Raw genomic sequence first — 19,153 nt, forward strand, 5'->3', positions numbered from 1 at the left:
CTTCTTTGCCCAACCCACTTCACAGACCAGTCAACAGTCTATGACAACACCTGAAAACTACAAAGCACTGTCGTATATTGAAAGACAGGATGGGGAAGCGGGTAAGAAAATAGTTGGTGGTGTTGCCACTAAACTGCAAGGTGACGTTCGGGTGTTAGTCGCTCAGTCCTGTCCGACTCTTCGCAACCCCGTGGACTGTAGCCTGCCAGGCTCCTCTGTCCATGGAATTCTCCAGGCAAGAATACTGGAGTGGATTGCCATTTTCTTTTCTAGGGGATCTTCCCAACCCAGGGATAGAAGCCGGGTCTCCCGCATTGCAGGCAGATTCTTTTACCGTCTGAGCCACCTTAGGTGCCTATATAATCTCTCTGGGTTTCTGTTTCCTCATCATTAAAATGAGAATTCAGGATAGCACCTATTCCACAGAGTTACTGTGACAATTCAGTGAAATTAACACACACCTCTAGCATCATTATTATCATTACTCTTATTAGCATTATTGCTTATGATTATCATCTCCCTAGCCAGGGGGCCCAGTTAGCCAATAACAGCTCTTCCTCCTGTTCACAACCTGTCTGGATTTCCAAATCCTGGTGGTGGGTGGTGAATTCCCCTGGGATGGAGTTGGGGGCAGGGCCACTCCTTTGTCAGTTGTGCAGACAAGTGATGACCAGACATCACCTCCCCTCCAGCCACAGCCTGTCTGCCTGAGGTACCTCAGCTGAGTTCCTACCCCCTTGGCCCACGAGCACAGCCAGCACAGGTCTGTCCTCTGCCGAGTCTGGCTTTGCTTGTCTGGAGTCCCGCTTCCTCCCAGGATGGACACTTAAGGCAGTGAGATGAAGGCACACAGCCCTAAATCCTTCCCCTAAATCCATGTTGTCAGGAAACCTCATTCTCTGCCACTGCTCCAACTGTATAACTTCTTAACTAGGCTCAGTGAACCCTCTGCCTGTCTCCAGACAAATGAGGCTGGGCAACTTACTTGCTAGAAAACCTTCTTGTCCGGAAGGATAAACACTTATATCCCCAATGCATAAAAATGACTGTTTCCAGTTTAGTTTTAAAATTCACACTAAATCCCACAGAAAGATTTCCCTAATAATGCAGTGAGAGCGCTAGAGAAAACTCCAGTTTTCTCAATAGAATATGCTAACCTATAGGGAAATCAGATAGTAAAGCCACTGCCTTCAAGCTGGCTCTTTCCAACAAAGGCGTGTTTAACTCTTCTAAGAGAAAGTCATCACTACAACTTCCCTAATTGTGAACTTCCCTAACTGGAGCATCCTAGGAAGACCAATGTGAGCTAAGAGCAAGGCCAAATGCAAGACTACTAAAATATATATTTAACGGTACTTTTATGTAAGGTTCTCCTTTTTGACAAGACATCACTTTGAAGATTCTCTAGTAACTACAAGGAGCTATCAGAGTGTTTATTCCCTAACAGCAGTCCTGAGGGAACTCACTTTAAAGGAGAGATTAAAAAGGCAATGTAATTTCTTGATTGAAGCATCATATAAATGGGGGCTTCTACAATGTGTAAAGAAGACACTGGTTTAAACGAATCAAACTTTCTCCTTAATTCTGCATATAGTAATATATCTAGGCAAACTCACCATCTTTTCCCAGGAGTGACGACCTTATATTTGGCCTTCCTGAGCAATACAGATCTCAAGGGAAAGGAACAGAAACAAAGAGATGTTCCTGATAGGGATCGTGGGTCCACACAGAGCTATGATGATTTCCTCATAATCACCTTGATTTCCTCTCAAGAAGCACACCTGGGGCAGCCGGGGAGACGTACTGGCTCCCTCTGACTGGTGCCGGGCGCTTACCTCCATGCTGTACCTCTCCACTGTCCTTCTCAGGGAGACATACTGCCTCCCTCCAGCTAGTGCCGGGCGCTTACCTCCATGCTGTACCTCTCCACCGTCCTTCTCAGGGGGTCTACAGCCTGCCAGCAGATCAGGATGCACAGGTCAATCAGCAGCATGCCCCCGACGATCACAAGCAGTTTCTGGTCCTTGATGATCTGCAGAGAGGGTGGGGGCAGAAGGGACATAAGAGGGCTTCCCAAACAGCAGCCAAGGGGCCGGGTCAGGTAGGTGAGCGAATGGCTCCACCTGAAAATTCGCCTGGGCTCCCCATCACCCACAGGATAAATCCAGACAAGCTCCCTTGCTTGGCATTCAAGGCCTTTCATGAGCTTGGCTTATCCACGCCCCAGACACACACATATACTGAATTAAGTTTGATGACTCTCAGGCTCTGGCCCTGCTGTGATTTTTCACCCCAGGCCTTCATGGGTGCTGGTTCTTTTGTCTAAAACACTCTGTTCTATGTGACAGACTGCTAAAATCCTTAGAGACTCAGATGCACTGTCGCCTCCTCTGTGAAGCCTCCCTAACTCCCACAGCAGAACTAATTTCTCCCACAGCATTTTGTTCCCATACTTAATTATACTTAATAAGTTTAATACTTATTATTATGACTAGTAATAGTAGTAACTACAGGAAGGAGAATAAATACAAATGCTACCATTTAGTGAACACTGTGCCTGCCTCGAGGTTGATTATTATTCCCATTTTTCAGCTGAAGAAACTGAGGCTAACACTGGGGGCTAAGTAACCTACTCAGTGGAATAGAGCTACTAAGAGGTAAAGCCTGCAAGCTCCTCCCGTCTCCAGAGAGCACACCCTCAAACATTTATAGCACCTACCAGATGCTACAGTGATTAGGTGCTGTATTAAGTTGTATACAGTCTACCCTCCTCAGTAAACTGGGGAACCCCAGACAGAAGGGAAGCCTGTTTTATTTATTTGTTTACCTTCAGCACCTAGCAGGGCCTGGCATGCAGTTGGTACTTAAAAGTTTGATGGATTGAATTGAGATGAAGGAATATATAAAGAAGAAATATAACTCCTGTCCCATTTTGCAGCTGGGGATATCTTTATCACACTGTGAAATTCCCACCCCACTTTATGTCCATTTGATGGGGACTGGCCTGGGGACAAATGCTGTCAGGGGCAAAGCTAAGCTGTATTTCACTCGGTGGGTGTTTATGTGTCCTCGCCCCCCTCCCCTACCCCTGCCCCAATGCCAAATAAAAGCTAATGTGATGAAGTAGTTCTGGAAAAGACTACAGAAAAATAAACAACAAAACTGAAGTAGAAGCTTAAGAAATATCACCAGGTCTGGTTTTTAATGATTAAAGCAATCCTTAAAGGAGAAATAAAAACTCAAGAGGCCTCTCTGTGGCTAAACTGTAAAAAGAACAAGAGAGTATTGCTGAGTTAAGGCCAAAGAGATCAAATCTACCAAAACCACTTGATCTGGGGCCGGGGCGCTGACCAAGTCCCATCATCTGAGATTTTACAGAAACATTCAGGGAACCCCTGATAGCTTTAGAAACCTGGCTTGACCCTTGCCCTCAGGGGAACCAGGTCATACCCTGTTAGCCTTGAGAAGTCGGGGCGAAAGGAAGAAATGCCTGAGGAACTTAGGACAGGCTAGAAGGGGGCTCCCTACTTGATGCTCACCCAGCTTCCCCGACTTCCTTATTTTTCAGCTTTCTCTTCAAAAGCTGCATAAACTCTCCTCTGTTATGTCTGTGCACACTGATGCCATGAAACTCTCTCTGAGGCTAGGAGGTTACTAATGCTCCATCCTCACTAAATGAGAGATTGGGAGTGAAGGCACCCAGGAACAATTAAACATCAAGTTCTGGAATCAGAGCTGAGTTTAAGTCTTACTAACTAGCTGTGTGTCCTTGGTAAGCTTCCTAATCTGTCCAAGCCAGTTTCCTCATCTACACAATAGGGGATGATGACCACAGAAATTGATAGATTACCATAGTCTGGCTTACAGTTCCTGATCAATAGATGTCAGTTATTATTATTAAATGTTACTCCCCATGGTTTTTCAGAGCACAGATCAGCAAACTATGAATTTGGCCCACTGTTTGTCTTTGTAAATAGTTTTATTGGAACACAGTCACATCCGTGCATTTATGCATTTATGGTGTTGTCTCTGGCTGCTTTTGTTCTACAACAGCAGAGTTAAGTGGCTGTGACAGACTGTATGGCCTGCAAAGCTGAACATATTTACTATCTGACTTTTTACAGGAAAAGTTGGCTGACATCTTCTTTTGAGAAAATAGCATGTCTTTATTTCTTCAAAAGACTTCAGATATTTTGACTTGATTCAGCCTGGTCTTTCACTAGGCTCAGCTCATTGCCTACTTCCAGGGACGCCATTCCAGAGGGAATAGAGCATGGATGGTGCCCCTGGGTTGTACAACAGCGGCCCTGCCTTCCTGCCATCACTCAGATGACAGATACTCTTCTGGCATTTTCCTGAAGCTGAGCCTGGATGAAATTCTGAGCCTGATGGTATTATTTACAACAGTATCAAGTTATATGTGTAGTAAACTTTCTTTGTCCTCCAAAAAACATCTGGCTGCAAAACAGAAGATCTCATCTCTGAGTTACTGCTCTAGTCTCAATGTTTCAACTTGGTCCTGGTAAGAATAAGAGGCAGAATAAAGATGGTGGTAGTGAGGCTTCTCAATTCAAGATTTTACAATTGATCTTTAGGGAAAAAACAGTTACATACTATAAAAATACTGAATTTAGAAGCATTAAGTCACCACATGTCAATACTTCCTTTAGCAGGCTTTGTTTTGCTTAATGTCTTTAAAAATGTAGCCATCTGGGGTAAAGTTTGTATTTGTGTGTGTTTGGGGAAGGCATGACACAGTGGGTAGAGGGAGGACAGATGAAGTGGGAGCCAGGGAAGGAAGAAAAGGATAAAAAGACTGAAAAAAAGTGTTAGACTGCATTTACAAATTTATTTAAATCTTGTATATGTGTCAGTAAAAAAAAAATTAAGGGGCTCACTTTTAAAAAGTCTAAACTTAAAAAAAAAAAAAACCAAGAAAATACAAAACAATGACAATAAAAACTGACCTTATGGCTCCATAAAAGGTTGGAATCATGGAGAATTCAATCCCAGTTTTGCCCTGTGACTCCCACAACCCTTTCAAAGCGATCTGGTTCCTGACTTGAGATTTTGATCTGTGAAAGGTAAACATTTCTCTTCTACTCTTAACCTCCTCTAATTTGGCTGGTAAATGATACTCAGCTTTAGTGCCACAAGGCTGTTACTGGAATAACTAGAAAGCCTAGAGAAAAAAATGTCTCACATTGGAAAGGTGTGTTCATCTGGCTTAAATCATTTTCACAACCGACTAAACTGGTGACTGAATCTTGTACTCAAAGCCTTTGACAGTGTCTCAGACAGACCCCCTCCCTGGACAGCTGCCTGGCTCTTACTTTGCCCAACCCCTTGGGGTACAGCAAGTCCCCTTGTCCCAGGCAGCATAGCAGGCTGTGGCCACATCATAACTCCAGCTTCCGTGGAGTTTTCAGACAACTCAACTCCTGAAGTCTTCCCTGGCATGTTCTGTCAATTGTTGCCAGACAATCTGAGTGTTCTTGCTTAGTGATTACATGAATATTGGAAAACAAAGGCTACTTCTTTATTACCAATAATGCTACTGCTGCTGCTGCTAAGTCGCTCAGTTGTGTCCGACTCTGTGCGACCCCGTAGACGGCAGCCCACCAGGCTCCGCCGTCCCTGGGATTCTCCAGGCAAGAGTACTGGAGTGGGCTGCCATTGCCTTCTCCGATTACCAATAATAATATGCATGAATCACATATTGACACAAAGGAACCAATACTGATTCTTCAAACCTCAATGGACTTTTCATAAATGACAGAGCCACAGAGCGGGAGGGGCCCCAGAAGTCACGTGTGCCTGTCAAACTTTGGCTTGCATCAGCTTCGCTGAGAGGGCAGGTGGAAACATATTCCCAGGCTGCAGGAACCTAGCTCTTAGGGCTGGGAGGAGGGGGCAAGAAACTGCATTTCTAACAAGCTCCCAGGTGATGCCAATGATGCTGCTTTACAACTTATACTCTGGGTAACCCAGGTCTAGACAGAAACCCAGGCTGTATATTAGTACAACTTGGGGAAGTCTAATAACTCCTACTGGTCAGCTCCAGCCCAGGAGGTGTGGGCTGAGTTACTTCTTGTAGTTTTCAAAAGCTCCCATTTGATTGTAATGTGCAGTCAGCTCTGAGAAGGACCAGGTGGCCAGGCTCCTCATCTTACAGACAGAAGGGTGTGTCACAAATGCTTCTGAGGCCCAGTGAGAGCAGGGCCTTCCAGGTGAACACAGGCAGTGGGTGGCAAAGCTGAGCTCTTTCCTCCCTCCAAACACAGCCTGTAGTTTTCCCAAGATGGTCTGGTAAGGGGGGTGGGGTACAGAGAATGAGACTACAGTTCCTCTCCCCCATCTGGAGAGCAGTTCCTAGAGTAGCCCTGATGGTGAAGGGGCAGGTGATGGGGCTGACACCTGAGAGGTACCACTGGGCAGAGACAGAATCACAGCTCAGGAGACAATACCGTGTCAGTGCACCCCCGTTCCACAGACAAGGAAACAGAGGCCCTGAGAGATGAAGTGCGTGTGTGTTAGTCTCTCAGTGGTGTCCGACTCTTTGCAACCTCATGGGGTGTAGTCCACCAGGCTCCTCCGTCCATGGGATTTTCCAGGCAAGAATACTGGAGTGTGTTGCCATTTCCTTCTCCAGGGGATCTTGCTGACCCAGGGATCAAACCTGGGTCTCCAGCATTGCAGGCAGACTCTACCATCTGAGCCACCAGGGAAGCCCTTCATCTCAGCAGGGAAGAGATGAAGAGGTTTGCCAAAAGGACCCACAGCAGGTCAGTGGTGAAGCAGGGAGTAGAAGCCTGCTCTCCTGCTGTGCCTGCTGGCCCCACCACCTTGGGCTCGCTGCTGTCTGCCACAAGCATGAGGGCTCATGACCCAGGTAACAGGATGGCAAATGCAAGTTTGGGATGAAGAACTGGAGAAGAGGCACCGTGTTCCAGAGTAGGGTGAGGTCACAGTGCAGGATCTTCGAAGGAGATGTCTGTGAATGGGTTTTACACACATCAGGGGTTTAAAAAGTGTGTGAGGGGGGACGTGAGGGGTAGAGGGGGAGTTGAATCAAGAAGAGAACTTTTGGAAAGTGGTGTCATGATGTTATCTCACCTCATCTCCAGGTGAGAGGATGGGGGATATGCTTCCTCTATGACCTCAGATCAAGAGGGGCTTAAGGAGAACACTCAGATGGCTTGAATGCTAGGCTCCCTGCAGCCTGGGGACCTGGTGAGCCTATGTCTGACTCCCGCCTGAGAAACCCCCGGGAGGATGACAGGTCAGCTGCTCCACCATGGAGCAGAAGAGGGGAAGCGGCTACGGCCGGATCAGTCTCCACCCCTGAGTGTGTAGGAGAGAAGGATGTATGTATGAGTGCCTCCTGAGGAGCAGTGTGGGCTCCAGGTGAGGGAGGGCTGTGCCCAAGGCAAGCTGGAGGGGCGAGCCCAGGAGTGGGGCCCTACCACATGCCTGGGGAAGGAGCGACAAGTGGCCAACCGGGGGAGTATTTCCCCCATGTTGGGGGCACTGAAGGAGAGTAAGTCCTAGTAATGGGGGCTTTGAAAATCCCACAGAAGGACTCCATGAGAGCCTAAAGTGAAAATTGCTCAATTGTGTCTGACTCTTTACGACCCCATGGACTATACAGAATTCTCCAGGCCAGAATACTGGAGTGGGTAGTCTTTCCCTTCTCCAGGGATCTTCCCAATCCAGGGACCGAACCCAGGTCTCCCGCACTGCAGGCGGATTCTTTACCAGCTGAGCCACAAAGGAAGCCCAAGAATACTGGAGTGGATAGCCAATCCCTTCTCCCGTGGATCTTCCCAACCCAAGAATTGAAGCAGGGTCTCCTGCATTGCCGGTGGATTCTTTACCAACTGAGCTATGAGGGAAACCCATGAGCACCTAAAGGGTCTGCTTATCCTCGCAGGAGCAGCAAGGTCAATGCCGCTCCTGAGAAGTGAGGTCTTCCCTGCCCCTTCCACCACTTGAAGCCCTAACTCTGGAGGGCTCGGAAACCTTGGAGATGGGATGGTGGGGAAGAAACTCAGCCTGGCAAGACAGAGAGGCAGCTCATCCACAGCTCCTCCTCTCCCAGGGCAGGTGACCAACTGCTCAGGACAAGCCAGGGGAGAGAGAGGCGCTGCCTCTGAATGCAGTTTGGGGTTTTGAATGTTATGATGGACTCCGTGTATTAGTTGTTGACCAGACAACCTTCTAAGTCAGGAGACTTTCCTGAATTTTTCTCTAGGAGTAAGGGAAAATAAGTGCCAGCTGTCAGAGGAGTTAAAAAAGACCAGCGTGGGGAAAGCTCTCTGAATGCATCCTAAGGGTTGAGCTTGATCAACACAGCGTTTATAGCCAACGACACGGGTGGCAGACGCTTTCCTTCCACATGAAGGCAGGGCTCCTGTCCTCTAAGGTCCTCTCTGAAAATGGAAGCACTGCATCAGGCCCCTTCCCTGTTTCACTTTCCTCTTTCAAGGGCTTCTCACTGCCCACAGGTTACAGTTCGAATTCCTAACTGTGGCTCCTGCCTTCCCCTGCAGCCTTCTCTTGCACCCTGTCCCCATGGACCCCTCAGCAGCTGAACTGTCCCCTCCCTTCCCCAGGCCTCCCTGCACATCGTTCCCTCTGGGAGATGGGTAACCCCTCAGCCTCTGCCTCCCTCTCAGCCTCCAAGTCTTAGCACAGGTGTCACTTACTACACCGACCCCTCCCTGAGTGCTGTACCCCAGTACCCCATACGCACCCAACCAGCCCTTATTACTCTGCCTTGTAAACAATTTGTAAAGTGTCTGATCTCCCCAGGAGGCTGACGGTGTTGGGGGTTTGGGTTGGGAACGGGGGGAGGGTTGTGTTTAGCTTGAATCCCCAGCAAGCAGCCGAGTGCCTGGCTGTACAGTAGGTGCCTAAGAAGTCTTTTGAAAATAAATACTGGGTGAACACTGCAAACACTCTGCGACAGAAGGAGCCATTACCTTCTTCTTCATTTTCACATTTTTGAAGATGGCGTGGACTCTCCATGTCTTTGCAAACATTGCCCCAAAGGCGGTGGTGTAGCCCACGGTGAGAATCCAGGTCCTGACCTAGAGGCCATGAGAAAACAGAAGGTCAACATCTCCCAGGTGGACGAACCTTGTCTTTTATGAGAGTGTCCCAACAGTGGGACTCCAGATGGTAGGGGCAGATGCTCTACTTTACATATGGTGGAGTTTCACAAGCATCAACAGTCCTTCCATCACATGTCAATCTGATAGACCTTTACTTCGATCAACCACTCACCAGACCCAGGGCCCTAGGTGCAGAGGCACATGAGATTCAAACTCTGCCTTCCATGGGCCCACCGCCCAGTCACTGAGAGAGGCACAGAGGGTCCCCGAGACCACTGAGGGGCCACAGACCAGCCTTCCAGTCCACCTTTCCTCCTCTCCTTCCTTGACGGCCTTTTGTGTGCCTGCGAGGTGACCGTAATTGCTGATTTCTCTGCCTCCTTACCCAAGTCTCTAGGAGACCAGGTGGCCCCAGGAAGCTCTCCTACAGTACTCCTTGCTCCTGGGGTGTAGGCAGTGGGGAGGGCAGGGCACTGAGCCATGGGGGCTGAGATGGGGCAGGAAAACAAGCTTGCATGGCCCTTCTCTGGTATTAGTGACCTTGCCACTCTGCTAGGCAGGGCAGGACTCAGCCAGAACTGGCCCCGGGGACACATGACTGGCAGCTGCACCAGCCCAGCTCCTGGCCATCATGAGGGGCTGTTCAGTGATGGGGTGGAAGGCCAGAGGAGAGGGGCTGTGACCTTTCCACTCTCACCTTGGGCCTATCTCATCAGGCCTTTAGAGAAAGATAGGAGCGACGCTGCCTGGGTCTAGCCTTGGTCCCTGAGCCCACACTTGGACCTGGGGTCCTTGCTTAGGACTAAGGCTTTATCTGGCTTTCACCTGATCCCTAGGACTAAAGTGTGCCATGATCCCTGGCCCCAGGCTGGTGGCTGCCAGAAACCATCAGCCCTGATAAGAGCAGAAAGCCTGATTCCTGCAGATGGAGGTGGCCGGTAACCATCTGTTAGGTCGTGGGGCATCCTGGGTGCCCACTCTTCACCTGCACTGCCACTGTGGCCAGGCCCCAGCCTCTCCTGAGTCCACCCTCACTGGCTGGTCTGGACACCCTCCAAGACCCAGGAGACACATCTCCTGGGCCCCCAAATACAGCCCAGTCCTGGGCTGTGCGCCACTACTTTCTGGGGCCTCCCACTCACGGGGACAAAAAGGCTGTATGCTCTGTGAGCCCTGGTTCTAGGCTGTGGTCTTTCCTCTGCTCTTCCTCAGCTCTGCTGAGCTGAGTTAACCTCTGAAAGGCCCCCATCTGCCTCGGCTGAACTCAGCAGGAAGGTGGGTATGATAGGGAAGAGAGAGATGGCAAGGGTGGACAGGTCAGCTCTCCGTGTCCAGAGCCCAGCAGGTTTGCCAGGCCTCAGCGGCCCATCCAGCCCAGGGCTGCAGGCGGTCGTGTAGGAGGTTCCCAGATACGCTCCCTTCATGCAGTCCCTTCCCTCTGCCTTTTAGCAACTTAGCTTCCCAGCTTCTTAGAGACAGAACATTTCCCCTTTCCATTTTATCTGCAAAAATAGGAACTGGCTAGGGAGATGGAAAGACCAACCCCCTAAGGAAAGACAACAGCATTACGGTGACTGGTCAGGAACACAGACACATGAGGTGTGAACGCTGATAATGTGAGGACTCAATCTTTTTTTTTTTAATTTCGAAAATTTCAGACAGGCAAGAATGAATCACAGTACTCTAGAGAAGGTGTAGGATGGCCATATTATAAAACAAGGATGCAAGAAAAGTAAGCAGAGCAGAGACAGGGAAGGAGTCAATTATTGGGAACTTAGACCTGAGCTTATTCAATGATAAGATTTCACATTCCTAGCCTGTTGGAGTTACATAGGACCTTACAGATCATTTCATTCATTTGTTCATCTGTTCATTCAATAAGGATTACTAGGTCAGAAGCTAAATATATAATGATGAAAACAAACGAATAAAACAACCACCACCAAAATCAGGGTGATTTTTCTGGAGTCATCAGTTGAGTGAGAAAACCCCTTTGTAGATGAAGTAATTGAGACTCAGGGCATTGAGGTATTTCTCTCAACCATGCAACCTGGCTCCAGAGCTAAGCTTGGAACTCAAGGCCTTGACCTAGTCCAGCCCTTTCTCCTCCACATCCTGCTGCCTGTCCCTCAGAGAGCCTCCTGACCCAGCCAGGTCCACCCTGCCCAGGAGGCAGCTGCCAGGACAGCACACCTGGGGAGGCCGCTGACCAGCCTGAGGATACTTCCTTGGCTGACTTCAGCACACTTACAGAGCTAGTGGTTGAGTGAAGACCAGTGGTCGCCAAGTGTTTTTGACCGTGTTCTTCTATCAGCAAAAACCATTTAAAACATGAACATATACAGAACAAGGAAATTTTAAAAAGGACGGTAAGAGATGGAATATTCTTCTTCATAATGTGGCAGACAAAGACCTCATACTCGCAGTAAAAGTATTACTCCAATATGCTTGGCATTATAATATTTGCTTTAACTTATGCTTTCTCTGGGGCCATTATTTTCAGGCTACTTGTCTACTCTGTAAGGCCAAACTCATTAAGACATAATAGTACAAATGAGTTAAGTTAGTTAAAACTCAACAATATACATTTAACTGGGCATCTGGAAACTACAATATGGTGCCATAAACTGAAAGCAAAGAATGGATGAGGATGCCTGGGCAGAAAAGAGGGAACCTACAGGGCCCAAGACCTGCTGGCAAGGTTCACTTAAGCTGGTGTCTGAGAACCTGGGTTTGGGGAGGGTCGTACTATTTGCCCAGTGATAAGAGTGACTCTGTGCCTGAACGGTTTGTGCAAACAGCATGTTTTATGCCACAAATCTGCCTTCCTTCTGAGAGCCTGGAGTTTGGGTAAGTGTTCAGGAGAGGGGACCTGGGTGACTGGCCTCCAGTAAAAACCGTGGGCGCTAAGTGTCTGCTGAGTTCCCCGGTATACATTTCACGTGTTGTCATAAGTCAGTGCTGGGGAATTAAGGGCATCCTATGTGACTCCACTGGGAGAGGCGCTGGGAAGCTCGCACCTGGTTCCCCGTGACTTCATCCCATGTGCCTTTTCCCTTTGTGGATTTTGCTTTACGTTCTGTCTCTATAATTAATCATTGCTGTGAGTACACTTCTATGATGAGTCCTAGAGAATCACTGAGCTGGGGCTTATCCGGGGACCCTGCACACAATGCCCTGGGGCTGGCTGGTGTCATAGCTGACCAACCTCTCCGTCCTCAGAAGAGTTCTGCATGAGACCACCAGACACACCCACTGCCATTAGATTTTAGTAAAGCTTAATTTCTTTCTTTTTTTCTACATATAAAGTAAGTAAAGGCTGTAATATATTCTTCCACAGCCTCCCTGGTGGCTCAGACAGTAAAGAATCTGTTTGCAATGCAGGAGACCAGGGTTCAATCCCTGGGTCAGGAAGATCCCCTGGAGAAGGGAATGGCAACCTACTCCAGTATTCTTGCCTGGAGAATCCCATGGACAGAGGAGCCTGTCCCTAGGATTGCAAAGAGTTGGACATGACTGAGCAACTGTCACCCTCAATTTCTTTCATTTTTTTCTACATATAAAGTAAGTAAAGGCTGTAATATATTCTTCCACAAGATGATCCCAGGGGATTCACATCCCTTTGGAGACAATCTGGAGCTCTTCAGACAATGATGAAACAACAATCGAAGAAATATTCTGAAAGCAGGACAGTGGGACCCCTACCAGCAGAGCCACCCACCTCAGGCTGCCTCTGCTCAGGGTTACCCCTGGGCTTGGCCTTTGCAAAAGGAGGTAGAATTTCTCTCTCCAGTCTGCCACCATCATTTTAAGATGGAAATGGACCCTGGGGCTCAGTCCTGAACCCGCTTTGTCCTAAAAGTGCTCTCCCTGGGTTATCATTCGCATCCTCAGGGGTCAACTGTTCTCCTTGTGCTGACAATTCCCTTAGCTCTTTCCCAGCTCCTACCTCTCTTCTGAGCTCCAGACCTGCATACACCACCATCACTGGAGACCAAGGTGACACTTAGTTGTTCACCAAACCTTCACACTCGGGAACCAGAACTGAGCCCATCAGCCCTTCTGCTGAGTAGCTCCACTGCCAGCCAACTCAGGGATGGTGCTTTTATCCACCTGTCACTGGAAATAAGGACCTGGAAGTCCCCCAGGAACCCTCCCCTCTCCCACCCTACACTTTCCTATTCAGTCCCCAAGTGCTTCTCCTTCTGCCCCCCTTCCCAGGCTCTGAGAGGTGGGGCCCCATGCCAGCACCTCCCAGTTCCTTTGCCCTCTGGTTTCTGTCTTGATGGAGGGTACCATCAGGAGACTGGAGAGGGCAGGAGAGAGAAGACAGGGTGTGCACTACCTGTGGTCACAGCATTTGCGCCGGCTCTGGCTGTAGCTGGGCTCCACATGTGGCCTGGCCTCTGTGGGTAAAGGAAAACCCTCCCTCTTTACCCCTTCAGGCCCAGGAGTGGTGAGGGCTTCCTGCAATGGTCTCTACACCTGCTTCCTAATCCCACCCACACCTCTGTAGGTGGTCCCTTCACTGCACCTCTCTAGTGAAGCACCCAGATGGACTCTGTATGCTTCCAGGACTTTGACGACCGTCTTACTCCCACGTCTCTTGTTAGTAACCCCTCCTCTCTGTTCCCATGGTGCCATCCAGATGAGCCATTATGAGCAGGGACTCTGGAGTGAGACTGACAGAAGTTCCAGTCCTTGTTTTGTCACTTGCTATCTATGCGAAGCTGGGCAGGTCACATAACCTCTTTGAGCCTCAGTTTCCTCATCTGTGAAGTGGGGGCAACTAATGTATCTGACTTCGTGGGATGGTTGTGTGGATGAGATGAACGAAGGTGTGTAAAGGACTGAGGTTCTTAATCAAGACTTGGTTTTTCTCCAAGTATTTCTTATCACCGCCTTCAGGACCACAGCACGAGCCTCCAGCTGGCCTCCTGCCCCTCGGCTCACCTGCTGCTCATCCATCAAACACTCCCCCAAGAGGAACAATCCTCCACAGCAAATCTAAGCAAGTCTCCTTGAGTTTAAAGCCTTTACTGCCCCATTGAGCCCACAGGTTAAACTCCAGATTCTTAGCAGGGTGTGCCCTCCATCATCCACACCCCTCCTGCCACTCCCCACACAGCATTTCATATCCAAGCAATTCCACACTGCTTCAACGTCCCTGCATACCACATGGCTCACACTGTGGGCCTGGCATTGGCTATTTCCTCCACTCAGAATGCCATCCTCTCTAAGTTCCTTTGCAAATTTTCATGAGCCCTCCAAAATCCAGATTCACAGGCCACCCCCTCTGAGAAGCCCTCCCAGGTCTTGCAAGGAGGTCACAGCTGCCTCCTCCCTGCGACTTCTGTCCTCATGCATGTCTGTGCTGTGCTGGTCACACTGAGATCATGTCCATTTGATTACCTGCCTGCCTCTCCTACGATATGGTGCAGAGCCTACATTGCCCACCTTTAAATCTCTGGATCCAGCACTGAGGGGGTGATCGGGCTGGGTGGGCTCACTTAGGAGGTAATGAGATCTCTGTCACCAAAAGTGTGCAAGCACATGAAAGGAAGACCATAGAGGGAACTGGAGCACTGAATGGCAAAGGAGGCTGAGCTTATGGCCTCAGTGGTCCCTTCCTCGCAATGAAGTATCTGTGAGGTAGTGAGCTCCGCATCACTCCATGGATTCAAACAGACCTTGGAGGACCCCGTGTATCAGGGTGTTATGGGGCATTTCCTGCACTGGGGAAGTTTTATTTGATTTCATCCCATGTATCTCCCTTCTGGGTGGTTCTGTGATGCCAAATAAACAAGAAGATTCTGCAGGGCTATAATGATTCTGTTTCTAATTGTTGTTGTTAGCTGCTAAGTCGTGTCTGACTCTTTTGCGACACCAACCCCTGGAGGAGGGCATGGCAGCCCACTCCAGTATTCTTTCCGAGAAAAATCTCGTGGACAGAGGAGCCTGGCAGGCTACAGTCCATCAGATCACAAAGAGTCGAACACAACTGAGGCAACTGAGCACAGACTGTAGCCTGCCAGGCTCCTCTGTCCATGGGATTTCTCAGGCAAGAATACTGGAGTGGGTTGCCATTTCCTACTCCAGGGGATCCTCCTGACCCAAGGATCAAACCTGCATCTCCTACACTGGCAGGAGGATTCTTTACCACTGAGCCCCCTGGGAAGCCCTTGTTTCTAATACAAGTCTACTGATTCATCAGCATAAGACAAATAGCTACTTCGCTCTCTCCCAAAGTCTTAAACATATTTATTCTAATTAAACAGAATTATTCTGATGTTAAAGTCTTTCTTTTTCTCTCCTTAGCCATAAAGTTTCCTGGCCCCTCTGCACACAGTGTGATAGCAACCATGGGGGAGAGGAACTTTAGGCAGGCAATGCTCATCTCAGTCTCAACCATGAAGAAGGAAAAAACAGTGCACATCTCCAGATGGAAAGAAAAATCTACACCTGAAACAATTCTGTTTAGACGCTCGCTCAATTGATTTTGGGAAGGCCTGCCTGGCAGAGTGAAGGGCTTTCAGTGCTCTTTGGGGACTAGCAGGAAGAGACACACAGCCCCTCCCACAGTTCTGTTCTACCAATGTCTAGGGGTGGAGGAAGCCGTGTCAGCTGGATGGATGCTGGGTGGTGGGGGCAGGTGGGGTGGCTAGCTGTTTGCCTGCTGTCCAGAAAGGTTAGAAAAAAGGGCCTTTTGCTTCATTCTGACCATCCACCCCAGATGATCAATAGTGAGAAGGCAGGCAAGGGAGACCCAGACTATCCAAAAGCAAGCCCCACACCTCCATTACCATGAGGTGCTATAGCCTGGAGCTGAAAGGCTAGGGTTCAGCCTAGGATCTCCAGGGCCTGCCTTGTCTTCCTGGGGAAGAGTGCGGGTGCTGGAGAGATTTGCAGTGCTTCTAAAGGCAGGGTGCCTCTGAAGAGCATGCTCCAGAAACAGCTCCAGAAGACTGTCTTACCCAGGGTCCTTTAAGTAAGATCTGCATTGAAAATCCTTCCAGGGTTTAGAGTACAGCAAAGACTTTCTGGGCTTCCCCGGTGGCTCAGTGGTAAAGAATCCGCCTGCAGGAGATATGGGTTCAATCCCTGGGTCGGGAAGATCCCCTGGAGAAGGAAATGGCAACTCATTCCAGTATTCTTGTCTGGGAAATCCCATGGATAGAGGAGCCTTGCGAGCTACAGTGCACAGAGTCACAAAAGAGTTGTATACAACTTAGTGACTAGACAACAACAACAAAGACTTTCTGGGGGAACAATTCAAGGGCTCATGGCACAAACAAGGGTACTTTGGGACTCAAGTTAGGGCCAATGGGGTATCTTAGGAGCCCTGGTGCAAATCAGAGAAAGCTGCCCCTCTCTCTGAGAGGAAGTGTTTCCAACAGGAACCCCTCGAGACCCTTTGTGAAAGATCCCCACCTCCATAAGACCTACCAGCTGAAGAACTCGATTCAGAGAGCAGATCACAGGCTGAACTCAGCGCCTGCCCACTTCTGACACCAACAGCCTTATGCGGTGCACAAAACACACAACCGTACTTGGTGGCCTTGACTCAGGCTCCGAAACAGGCAGGAGGCCCTTCTCCCCTTCCGCCCGACAGCCCTAGCAGTGACTGGAGGTTGGGGAGCTTCCTGGAAGCACAGCGTCCTCAAGATGGGCAGTGGAGACAGGGGGGTGTGGGTGTATTCTGGGGAGGGGGCTGATGTGTGGCTCCACACAGCTCTGTGGACTGAAGATGTGGATAAGTGGGTGTGGGGGCAAGAGCAGAAGTGAGGTAAGCAATATACAGGCCCCAGGCTGAGCAGCTGCAACTGGTTTAGGCTCCGGGCTGAGCAGCTGCACCTGGTCTCCTGCTGACACTTCAAGATAAGATACCAGCAGGAGCAGATCCTGATCAGGTGGAAAGACAGCGAACACAACATCTTCATTGTCGTGGCCAAGGGGAGGGCCCAGGCTGACGCATGCACAGAAGAGGCCCTCACTCTAGGGGAGGGACAAAAAGAGGAGGAGGCACCAGCTCCTAATATATCCTGCCAACCTCCCAGAAACCTTTGTGCTAGAAGCCATCTTGGCTGAGAGATGTGCGTGCCACCAGGAAGGACCCTGAGTCAGACCAAATATGGGCACAAGCATGATGACTGGCCAGAGACAACAGAAAAACTGCCCCCACCTCATATAAGCAACCTAAGCTGCCCCTATTGCACACAACACACTCTGAGTTCACCCATGTGCTCTTCCACACATACTGGGCTTCTAATAAACACTTTTATCTTTTTCACAGTCTTGGTCTCTGCTGAATTCTTTCTTCAAAGAAGACAGACTGAGGTCCTTCTTCTAGCCATTCCACTGCTGGAATGAGAAAAGGAGGTGAATATGCCATCAAGACTGCAGCTTCTAGGGAACTTGTGAGCAGACAGGAGGCATCTTTCAGGACTTTCAGAAATAACCGCAGCTCATTCTGAGGGGGTCTCCTATTTTAAGTCTCCCCTGATTTGTCCCTCTGCATCTGGCCCTCACTGTCTCATGTAGGCCTGTCTGCATCAGGGCATAAAACACACTGAATGGGAGTTATTCAACTACATCTTCCCATATGCACTGTGGACTTCCTGTGGGCAGTCATCTGTGTGTCCAGCTCTGGGCCTGCAGAGCCTGGCACATAGTAGGTGCCTGGGAAATGTTATCACATAAATGAATGAATTGTAAGACAAGGATCGGGGCTTGCAGTAACCCATGTGAGGCTGTGTGGGATGAAGGGACATCATCTGTACATTTGCTGGAAGGTTTGGGGAGCCCCTGGCATTCTCCTCAACCCCCTCCTCTGGAAGCTAGAGGTCCAGGGAACTTTTCACAACTAAAGGCCCCGGATGGCCAAGCATAGAGGAGACAGGGGGTAGGAAGGCTACAGCCTGCCCAGGTCCTAATTGGTCGAAACAGACTTTGTCAGTATCAGTCCCTATAACCACAGCCCCAAGTTGCTCTAAACCAGCCAGGAAAGGCCACCATCAAAACTTGTGGGCATCCCCTGGGCTAGCTTTCCAGCCATCTTCTGAACTCACAAAGCTCTTTATTGTGGCCAGCCACAAAATCATGGGATCACATGCTGAAACAGTCCCCAAAACACATTCTTACATCAGATTCTCTCTCAACTGTCTCAAAAAAATAAAATTCTCCAAGCAAAAAAATAATCACAGATATTTATGGTCTTTCACTTGAAAACATTGCTAATTCCTATCACTCTTCAGTTTACTGGGAGGTCCGTTGGGTGTTCCCAGGTAGCCTTTTGAGTCAGTTATAAAATCCTAGTATCTCTGGGGGGGCTTCCCCGGTGGCGCTAAGTGGTAATGAAACTGCCTGCCAATGCAGGAGATGTGGGGTCAGGAAGATCCTTTGGAGGAGGGCATGGCAACCCACTCAAGTATGCTTGCCTGGAGAATCCCATGAACAGAGGAGCCTGGTAGGGCTACAGTCCATAGGGTTGCAAAGAGTTGGACATGCCTAAAGTGACCTAGCACAGGACAGCACAGCATCTCTAGCAGGGCTGGAAGAGGACACTGTGCTTCCGAATCCAGTACCTGTACCCCCCACTATTTCAACCCTTCCCAGCTGCTGCCCATGCAGAGCTCATCCATACACCTGTGAGAGGGTGGACGGCTGAGAGCATGCTCCAGGACCCAGAGCCCAGCTCTCTGTCCTGTGATGGGATGGATGGCCCTGCTTCTGAGATTCCAAGGTGGAAGTCTATGATCCCCTTTCCTCCTCCCACTGATCCTCACGGGACAAGGTTTCTGGTGCTTCCATTGTCTTATATCACTGGTCTCCAACAGACAAACTCAATAATAAAGCATGGTTTCTAATCTGGATCTCGTTACTCTAACTGTGGTCTGTGGATGCAGCAGCAGCATCCCAGAGCTTATTTGAGCTGCAGTGTCTCCAGCCACCCCAGACCTAATGATCACCTGAATTCCCCAAGATCTGCAGGTGAGTTACATGCCCTTTGAGCAGCACTGTCTGTGCAGGCAGAAGTT

General features: G+C 49.3%; 1 protein-coding gene across 1 annotated transcript in view; it reads right to left on the reverse strand.

The window, feature by feature from the left end:
• The window catches only part of GABBR2 (gamma-aminobutyric acid type B receptor subunit 2), a 367,555-nt gene that overhangs the window by 54,004 nt on the left and 294,398 nt on the right, over nt 1–19,153 (reverse strand). The window contains exons 12-13 of the mRNA XM_081511648.1: nt 8,985–9,092; nt 1,910–2,032 (exon numbers count right to left, since the gene is read on the reverse strand). Coding sequence (XP_081367774.1) covers nt 1,910–2,032; nt 8,985–9,092 — 231 coding nt within the window. The remainder of the gene's footprint in view (nt 1–1,909; nt 2,033–8,984; nt 9,093–19,153) is intronic.

The sequence above is a fragment of the Giraffa tippelskirchi genome, chromosome 1, assembly GCF_054371585.1.
Source record: "Giraffa tippelskirchi isolate mGirTip1 chromosome 1, T2T-mGirTip1v1.2.pri, whole genome shotgun sequence".
NCBI lineage: Eukaryota > Metazoa > Chordata > Mammalia > Artiodactyla > Giraffidae > Giraffa > Giraffa tippelskirchi.